Here is a 10,534-nt window from a genome sequence, read left to right as displayed (position 1 = left end):
TTTTCATCAGATGCACACTAATGCGGTATTTGTGTTTCCTAGAAGCTTGGATGTTACAGGCACTATGTGCTTTTAACTAGGTAGCTAATTGAATTTACTGTTAAATACACTATTTATGTGAGTAACCAAACTTTGAGATCTGTTACGAAGATTCATAGTTTAAAATAATTTTTAAATACTTTTAGTTTATGGAGTGAAAACACTGTTTCAATTTCAAATGTGCAGTAAAATGTTTTCAATTATTAGATGTGTTATTTTAAAAATATAGTATATAATAGTGAATTTTATAAAATATTTTATCTTTTAGGCGAGGGTTAAATCCACCTCACAGGGTGAAATCTATCTCCATGACAACATTCACACAACAGGAAATTGAATTTCTGCAAAAACATGGAAATGAAGTAAGTGTTTTTACAATTTTAACTTTTTTGTTGGCAGTCATTTTAATAAGATTTAATAAGTTATTTAAAATGGTATTTTTCACTTTCTGAAAAGTTATTTTTATATTCTGAACTAGATATTTTAGAATACTAATCTAGTAATACATTTGGAATTAATGTCTAATATATAATAAGTACCTTAAACCTCAGAAGTGTATTGTGTATTTTAAATTCACCAGTGTTGAATATAAAGTTTTCTTTTTTGGAGGGAGGACAGTGGGTATTGATGTTACTGTTAGTCTTTACTTCAATTAAAAGTCAAAGAAAGATGAAGAAAATCAGGTTTGTGATCATATTAAATTTGTTAGGCTGTGGTGTGGTTGGCTTTCACTTGAGGTTTTTACTGAAAAAAAAAAAAAAAATTTTTTTTTTTTTTGAGACAGAGTCTCAAGCTGTTGTCCTGGATAGAGGGTCGTGGTGTCACAGCTCACAGCAACCTCAAACTCTTGGGCCTAAGCGATTCTTTGTGCCTCAGCCTCCCAAGTAGCTGGGACTACAGGTGCCCATCACAATACCCAGCTGTTTTTTGGTTGTAGTTGCATTGTTGTTTGGCAGGACTGGGCCAGGTTTGAATCTGCCAGCCTTGGTGTATGTGGCCAGGGCCCTACCCTCTGAGCTATGGGCGCCACCCTTTTTACTGAATTTTTAAACTTTGGATGTATATACAATGTTTAATGGTTAGCAGGTACTCTATAGGAAGGAGGCTAGGAATTCTGAGGGGCAGCATAGTGTCATGGGGAACCAGATAGAGTAAAGATTGGGAAATCTTTTTTCTTCTCACCTTTAATGGGCTTTTAGGCGTTCCATTCTATTTATTTTTAGTTCTATGTTTTGCTATTAGTAAAAGTAGCAATCTAATATTTTAAAAGTCAATAAAACTAACAAAGAAAATGGGCATTTATATAATCTTGGGGTAAGGATGAACCAGTCAACTCAGTTGATTTTTTTTTTTTTTTAGACAGTCTCACTTTGTTGCCCTTGGTAGAGTGCAGTGATGGTATAGCTCATAGCAACCTCAAACTCTTGGGCTCAAGCAATCTACTTCCCTTAGTTTTTCATTTTTTAGTAGAGACCAGGGTCTCACTCTTGCTCAGGTCTCGAACTGGTTAGCTCAAGCAATCCACCCGCCTTGGCCTCCCAGAGGGCTAGGACTATAGGCATGAGCCACTGTGCCCAGCAACTCAATTGATTAATAATAGCTATAGAAAAGTCTGATTTTCTAGAAAAGAAACAGTACTTCAGTTGTGTTATTCTGATTGCATATCTTTGATAGTCTTAATAGACATACAAGAAGTTAAATGTTAAGATTTTATTAGTTTCAACTCTCTTTTACCCTTAGAAAATGTTTGCAAGCATTTTGAACTCTACCTCTCTTTCTTCCTTTTTTAGGGGGTTGGGGGTGGAGAGAGAGTCTCACTGTGGCTCCCTGGGTAGAGTGCCATGGCATCATAGCTCCCAGCAATCTCAAACTCTTGGCCTCAGGCAATCTTCTTGCTTCAGCCTCCCAAGTAGCTGGGACTATAGGTGCCCACCATAAGCGTGGCTATTTTTCTATTTTTAGGAGAGACAGGGACTCGTTTTTGCCCAGACTGGTCTTGAACTCCTCAGCTCAAGCCATCCATTGGCCTTGGCCTCCCAAAGTGCTAGGATTATAGGCGTGAGCCACCACGCCCAGTTCCTTCTTAATATTTTGATAGTAATATCTTAAAATTGTTTGCCTACTTGTGAGGCATATGTGTTTTTGGCTCTAAAATTGTGAAAAAGTATAAATTCACAGCTATGAAATATTTTAAATATATGATTTAGAGAAGAGAGCAGACTTAGAAGTCACCAGATTTTTCCATGATGTATTATTTTGAGTAATCAGATTTCAGACCTACCATGAATACATGGCAGGAAAATGTAAAGCTGGAGGAGAGAGTACAAGATTTTTGATGACAATAAGCTTAGAGTAAAAAGCTTATTGAACTATTAATAATTAGAATAACAAGCTTATTGAACTATTAATAATTGTATGAAGTTTGTAAGTGGCATTAGCCCAACAGTGCAAAACCTGAAGTTACTTTCTTAGGTTGTTAGTTTAGTATGCAAAAGTTTGCTCATTTGCATGGAGTCAGAAATAAAATAAAGAATATTATTCTGTTCTCAGATTAAAAATACAATGGCAGTAGGTAAAATAAGAGTAACAGAAGTAGAATTCATTGGAGAAGTAAGTAAAAGCATACTAACATGTCATTAGATAAAGTTAGGTGGAGAGAGGTCTAAAAATACTAAGATTGAAGGGAGTGTTTTTTCTTTTTTTTAAAAACAAAGTCTTGCTCTATTGCCTGCCTAATACAGTGGTGTGATACAACTCACTGCAACCTCCAACTCCTAGGCTGAAGCGATTCTCCTCTCTCAGCATCATGAGGAGCTGGGACTATAGGCGTGTGCCACCACGCCTGGCTAATTTTTCTATTGTTCAGTAGAGATGGGGTCTTACTCTTGCTCAGGCTGCTAGTCTTAAACCTCTGCGCTCCAGTGATCCTCTCTATGCAGCCTCCCAATATACTAGGATTAAGGGCATGAGCCAAAGCATCTGATTGGGAGTATGTATTTTTAATTGTGATAAGAACACTAAACACGAGATCTGCCCTTGCAACACATTTTTAAGTGGACGCTACTGTATTGTTAACTGTATGCATAGAGGTGTAAGCAAATACATAGAACTTACTTCTTAAGTGGGACTTCATACCCATTAAATAGCAACTCCACGATTTTTCCTCAGCGCCTGGTGCCACTGTTTTGCTCTCTACTTGCATGGCTTTGTCTGTTTTAGATATCGCATATAGGTGGTATGATACAATATTTATCTGTCTGTCACTGGTATATTTCATTTAGTATGATATTCTCCAAGTTCTTCTTGTTGTCACATATGGCATGATTTTTGAAAGAATAAGTTTTTAAGGTTGTAGCATCAAGGTAAATTTGGAATACATAGAAACGTTTGGTTTTAAGGAACTCACAGTCTTTTTTCTTCTTTTTTTGGAGACAAAGTCTCAACTGTGTCACCCTTGGTAGAGCTGTGGCATCACAGCTCATAGCAACCTCAAACTCTTGGGCTTAAGCGATTCTCTTGCCTCAACCTCCCAAGTAGCTGGGACTATAGGCACCTGCCACATGCCCGGCTATTTTTTTGGTGCAGTTGTCATTGTCGTTTAGCTGGCCTAGGCCTAGTTTGAGCCCACCATCCTTGGTGTGTGTGGCTGGTGCCGTAACCACTATGCTATGAGTGCTGAGCTGAGAACTCACTGTCTTAAAAAGTAGAAGCAAAGTGTAAACATTAGAAATGACTGGAATGGATTCATGAATCATAAATCCTAAAAAGAGGCATGTGAGTTAATAGACCACTTAAAGCACTCACCGTGACAGTCACTGTGCTAGGTACTGTGGTTCTAATTATGGATGTATTACACAAGCTTAGTGGGCAAAGGGCTCGTGGTTGGAGAGATAGCTGTCTGACACATAATTGCAACATGGTGTTAGATAAATCATGATAAGAATAAGACATTTACAAAGTTATATGGAAGAAGGGCTCAATCTGTTGGTGGGGAAAAGAGGATTAGGAAGACTTCACAGAGGAGGTAAAAAACATTTTCTGGTTTTTGAGGGTGACTAGGACTTAAGTTGGAAAGGAACGACATTTCAGGTCGCAAACAGTACACACAGAAGAAGGGAAATTTATAATAGATTGCCAGATATTATACCAATCCTATAAATGCTTGTTTCTTGTTAAGAAAGACAAATATGCCTCTTTATATAGTGTATCTGAGAACATCTTAGAATCAAATGTTAGGTTAGGTATATTTGGCTCTTTATAGTATTAACGATATTTGTGTTTTAAAAAACTTGAGATGTGTAGAGGTAAGAATCAAGCAGTTTGGGATATGTAAAGTTCAACTTTATAATTTATAACCAAACTTTGTGGATTTCAAGTGCATTTGTTGCATTATCAATTTAGCTGTTTTTAACACTAGATCTCTTGAGCATAAGAGATTAGTACCAGAACTTAAATTTACATTTCAAAACATGTTACTCTATTTTTACTGTCATCTTTCAATAGTTTGGAAAGGACCATATTCAGTCACATAGATTTTGGATTAAAAAGTCATTATGATGCGTCTTGTGCATGAATGAGTTCATGCCTGAAGATGAATGTTTCCAAAATTAAAAGATGAGAAAGTATTTTGGCTTTGGCAGCACTCTTGGGTCTTCTGCCCCCATGGGAGAGTTTCAATGTGCCGGGGAGTATGTTTGGTTATTGTCACTATTGGAGGGTGTTGGTATAAGCAGGCAAGCACCACAAATGATGGGTGACTTTTAATGTGTTGGACAGAATTAACCTTCATGCTGTGTGCTCTGAATGATTCTTCTAACCTTTATATATGGCAAACATCTGTGTGTAGTCATCTGTGTGTATAATCAAAGTCTGTCTTACAAACTTGCATTGCAGTTTGAACATCCTATTGACAAAGTCATGCTTCAATCCCAGTCAGAGTGGGAGGGGATTACTAAGGTGTAGGGCAAAAAGCATGGGTAGAGAAGAGCCATGAATTGAAACCGTCAATGCAGTGGCCTACCCCATTGGTATATGTAGGGAAGATTTTACTTTTCGTTTAGAATTTTATCAAGAATTGGTCACTGTTTTGGAAAATCTCAGAACTGATGTCAGCAATACTGATGCTATTCAAGTCATTCTATCTGTCTATATTTGTCTCTGTTGATGGCTGTGGTAACAAATAATGTTATTACTTTTTATGCATCAAGACCATACTTTTTACAAGGTTATATTATTATTTTCTACAGATATGGTTTACAAATTACTTGACTATTACTTCAGTGCTTTCAGGCTTCTACAGTGTTTGGTGAACAGATATATACTTTATTCAGTTGTAGACTAGAATGTAGTATGCCTGATGTTATTAAAATGTTCTTTTTTTAACTTTTATTAAGTCACGTACACATAGATCATGGATACATTCATGCGTATGTGGGGTATAATGTGCTGATTTTTTTTTATACATTCTAACATGATTACATTTAACCAATCGACATAGCTTTAACCTCATTTACTTGATTATTGTGCCAAAACATCTATGTGCTACATTTCACAGATTTGACTTGTACCCTTGTCATTATTAAAATGTTTTGCATTGAAGCACTTTATATTTGTTAAAATAATTTTTGATATTTTTTTCCAAAAGTAAAATATTTCTTAGGAAGTTTGCACATTTATTTATTTTGAGACATTGTCACCCTGGGTAGAGTGCCCTGCTGTCATCATAGCTCACAACAACCTCAGATTCTTGGCCTCAAGCAATCGTCCTGCCTCAGCCACCAGAGTAGCTGGGACTACAGGCACCCGCCACAATGCCCAGTTAATTTTTTCTATTTTTAGAAGAGATGGGGTCTCACTTTTGCTCATACAGATCTCTAACTCTTGAGCTCAAGTGATCCACCTGCCTCAGCCACCCAGAGGCCTAGGATTACGGACAAGAGCTACCGTGCTTGGCCTCCACATTTATCTTGTAGTACTTTTAGTATCATAAAGTTATTTAAAAACAATCCATAGCGGTCTCCTGTATGTCCTCTTTTGTGATCTTGTTGGTAAATCATGGTTTTTTCGTTTAGAGGAATTACACTATTGAGTTAACTTCTAATTGTCAAAGTTAATAGGAGGGCTAGTGAACAGTGCTATAGATAATTCAGTAGAAAAAAATGTAGAAGTAATTTTATTTTGAAATGTGTAGTTTTTATTTTTGAGTGGCCCATTAACCTTCCTAATTATGTTTTAGCATTGAGAGTAAAAGAGCATTACTACTGATGCTCCACAGGCATACAGTGTACATGTAGCAATAAAATCAGGTGTTACTTGCCAGTAATTGATTATTTTTATGCTAGATTAAAACAAAACAAAATGGTTGCTTTTAAAATAAACCCATAAGATAAGGTCTACTTTTCCTCTGTTAATGTTCATGATTGATTGGTTCGTTCTTCCCGAAGCTTCCTTCACTAGCTCTTTCTTTCTTTTGTTTCTTTTCTTCCTTTCCTTTGCTTTTTCTCTTTTCCTTCCCCCCTTCCTTTCCTTTCCCTTTTCCTTTTCCTTTCTTTGTCTTATTGGGTAGAGTGCCCTGGCGTCATAGATAGCTCACAGCAACCTCAAACTTTTGGGCTCAAGCAATTCTTTTGCCCCAGCCTCTTTGGTAGCTGGGACTACAAGTGCCTGCTACAGTGCCTGGCTATTTTTTAGAGAAGGGAGTCTTGCTCTTGTTCAGGTTGGTCTTGAACCTGTGATCTCAGGCAATCCACCTGCCTTGGCTTTCCAGAGTACTGGGATTATAGACGTGAGCCACCCCACCCAGCCTCAAAGTGGGGCTTTATTAATCACCTACTATGTGCCAGGAACTGTCTTTAAGTGCTAAAGATACAATCATGAACAAAACGAGACATGATTCCTACCCTCACATAAAGCTGTCTAGTAGAGGAGAGAGACATTAAAGAGAAGAAAGAGCTTCAGTTTTGGAGTTGATGCTTAGGAATATGGAGATACAGTATTTCTGAATGGAGTTGTACCTGTAGTTTAAATGGGCTTTATTTTATGAGATGGCTATTTAGGCTTTTTTGGCTGCCTTGCATGTTTGGGAAAGATAGGAGCTACTTCATATTAGAAACCAGCACTGCCACAAGTGAAAATACTTTCATGTATAAAGACATTTAAAACCTCAAATTCACATGCTGTGGCAGTTTTGTTGGAGTATATCATTTTATGGTGATTAGTAACTATAACTTTGTGGAGAAATTGATAAAATTTAGAGAGGGCTTGTTAAGTATATCTTGAGTTCAGTGGTCTGTGCTGAAGGATTGGATTTGTACTCAGCAGGTTGTGAACCTTGGAGATGCTGCCTCTGAGCCTCAGTTTTTGCAATTGTAAAATAGTACATCGCCCTCAGTAGAGTGCTGTAGCGTCACAGCTCACAGCAACCTCCAACTCCTGGGCTTAGGCGATTCTTTTGCCTTAGCCTCCCGAGTAGTGATTACAGGTGCCCGCCACGACACCCGGCTATTTTTCTGTTGCAGTTTGGCCTGGGCCAGGTTTGAACCCACCATCCTTGGTATATGGAGCCGGCGCCCTACTCACTGAGCCACAGGTGCTGCCCCAAATGTGTTTTTTGAGGCAATAGTCTCAAGCTATCACCCTGGGTAGAGTGCTGTGGCATTGTAGCTCATAACAACCTCCACCTCTTGGGCTCAGGTGATCCTCTTGTGTCAGTTTTTCTATTTTTAGTAGAGACAGGGTCTTGCTCTTGTTCAGGCTGGTCTCATGAGCTCAAGCAATCCACCTACCTCCCAGAGTGCTAGGATTTCAGGCAGGAGCCACTATGCCTGGCCATCACATTTATTTTCTTATGGGTATCTTTTTTAAACAGAAGTTTGTCATTTTGGTGATATGCCATTTACTGATTTTTAGTTTTGGAGTTAATGCTTTAACTTAGAGAATCTCTGCCTATTCCCAAATCATGAGAGTGATCTGATTTCATTTTAAAAGCTTTAAAGTTTTACCTTTTACATTTACATCTATGATCCATCTCAAATTAATTTTAGCATATGGTGTGGTAGAAGTTGAGGTTCATATTTTTCTATAAATATATATAATTGTTCCAGCTCCGTTTGTTGAAAACACTTCCCTTTCCTCATTGTTGCTGTAGAAACTTTGTGAAAAGTGAAATGACCATTTAAGAATATGTTTCTGGGCTCTCTAGTTCCATTTATTTATGCATCAGTCCTTATGTCAATACCATACTGTCCTTTGATTTGCTGTAGCTTTATGGTAAATCCTGAAGTTGGGTAGTGCAGATCCTCTGATTTTTTTTTTTTTTTAATAGCTTTCTTTAGATATTCTAGGTCAGAAGTTGACAAACTGTACTGCCCCTGGGCCATATGTGGCCTGTTGCATGTTATTATGTGGCTTGTGTGATTGAGCTATCCTTGTGAGTCATGGAGATCAAGCTGGGTCGCCCCTGCCTCTCTGTCCCATTTCCCCCCTCTCTTGGTGGCAGTTTCAGGCACTAAGTGGCAGAATCTGTCTGGGAATTGATGATTCTGTCACCTTCAACCAGCTGCATGAATTGAGATGACTGGGCTTTTTGGGAAGATGGAAAGGCACACTGAGATCTGGGCATCACTGGGGTGGAGAGTGAAAGTAACCACAGTGCTTATTCAGATTGCTTGTTTCTCATATTGGTTTTGATAAATTGTATTTTTCATGGAATTTATCCATTTCATCTCAGTTGTCATATTTATTGACATGAAGTTACTCATAATGGTTTTAATCTTTTAATGTGTATGGAATTCCATAATTTTGCTCTTACCTTTATTATTGTTTTCTTCTATTTACTCTGAATTATTTACTCTCCTAGCTTATTGAAGGTGGATCTTAAGGTTTTGATTTGACAGCTTTGTTTTATGATTTTTGACCTTATCCCTGCACTTTCGATTTTCAAAAACCACTAATAGCCTACTGTTGACAGAAAGTCTTACTGATAACAGTCAATTAACACATATTTTTCATTATGTGTATTATATACTGTAATTTTACAATAAAGAAAGGTAGAGAGAAGAAAATATTAAGAAAATAACAGGAAAGAGAAAATGTATTTACTGTCATTACGTGGAGTGATTGTCTAAAGGTCTTTAACCACTTTTGGGTTGAGTAGGCTGAGGACGAGGAGGAGGAATGGGAAGGATCCATCGTTCGGTCTCAGGCAGGGGTGGCGGAGGCAGAAGAGGTGGAGGGGAAGCAGAAGAGGCTGGCCCACTTGGTGGGTCCCTCATTGGAAAAAGTGTCTGAAGTAATGGACCCATGCAGCTCAAACCATTAGCATTTTAAAGCAGTACATTTTCCTCTCATCTTTACTTTAGCTGTGTTATATAATTTTGATGTATTTTATAATTCAGTTCATAATGTTTTCTAATTACTGTTGTGAGTTTTTAACCCATTGATTATATGGAAGTAGTTGTTCATGCATTTGAGTTTTTTCTAGGTCCTGTACTATAATTGATTTCTAATTTAATCCCATGTCATCAGTAAACATTTTTTATATACTTTCAATGCTTTTTCTTTTGTTTAACTGAGACCCCTTTCATAAGGTCTAGCACACGGTCTGTCTGAGTGAATGTACTATGTATACTAGAAAGGAGTGTATTTTCTGAAGTGTTTGCGTGTAATGTTCTATAAATGTCAGTTATAGCTCTGATTGATAGTGATGTTCAGATCTTGTAGGACGGCTTTACTGACTTTGTCTAGTTAGGCAATTGCCGATGGAACAGTTAGACAATTGGTTGTGTATTCATGTATTTTTTTCTAACTATATCATTTTTGGCTTCATGCATTTTGAAACTATTAGGTGCAAACATTTATAATTATTAGCATCATTCAGTATGTAATGTCTTTATCTTTGTTAATTATTTTTTTCTTGAAATTTACTTTTATCTGGTATCATATTGTTTCTCTAAAGTGATAGACCAGCTGGGGGTTCTTTGTTTTCCAGAATGTGATGTATGCATTTATTCTTCTTATGGTCGCTCATCTTTTTTTTTTTTTATTTCTTATAGCATAACTGTGTACATTAATGCAATCATGGGGTACAGTGTGCTGTTTTCATATACATTTTGAAATACTCTCATCAAACTGGTTAACATAACCTTCATGTCATTTTCTTAGTTATTGAGTTAAAACGTACTCATCTTTTTGAATCTATACATTTGTCATTTACCAACTTCTTTTTATTTTTTCACATCTTTTTGCTGCTTCATTCTATCTCAGCTCTCCTTCTGAGAGTTCGCTTTAGTTGTGCTGAAATTGTCCACCGCTTCCTCTGTTATTTTTTTCCTTTATCTTCCCATTCTTTAGGTTGGAGCATATCTGTTTGTTTCCAACTAACTCTTCCGTATCTTTAAGCTCTAATTTTTCAATTTCAGATACTGTCTTTTCCAGTTCTAAAATTTGCATTTTTTTCCTGTTGGTTTCCACTGTACTTTTTTCTGGTTTTTTTTTT

At 37.1% G+C, this 10,534-nt stretch overlaps 1 protein-coding gene across 3 annotated transcripts in view; it reads left to right on the top strand.

Moving 5' to 3' along the window:
- AGFG1 (ArfGAP with FG repeats 1) overlaps positions 1-10,534 on the top strand; it is a 74,028-nt gene that overhangs the window by 21,826 nt on the left and 41,668 nt on the right. For all 3 annotated transcript variants that reach the window (XM_003784886.2, XM_023510348.1, XM_012802277.1), the window contains exon 2: positions 308-401. In XM_003784886.2, coding sequence (XP_003784934.1) covers positions 308-401 — 94 coding nt within the window. The remainder of the gene's footprint in view (positions 1-307; positions 402-10,534) is intronic.

The sequence above is a fragment of the Otolemur garnettii genome, unplaced genomic scaffold (assembly GCF_000181295.1).
Source record: "Otolemur garnettii isolate 467f Iridium unplaced genomic scaffold, OtoGar3 scaffold00013, whole genome shotgun sequence".
Classification (NCBI taxonomy): Eukaryota; Metazoa; Chordata; class Mammalia; order Primates; family Galagidae; genus Otolemur; species Otolemur garnettii.
This window is presented reverse-complemented; position numbering and strand designations above follow the sequence as displayed.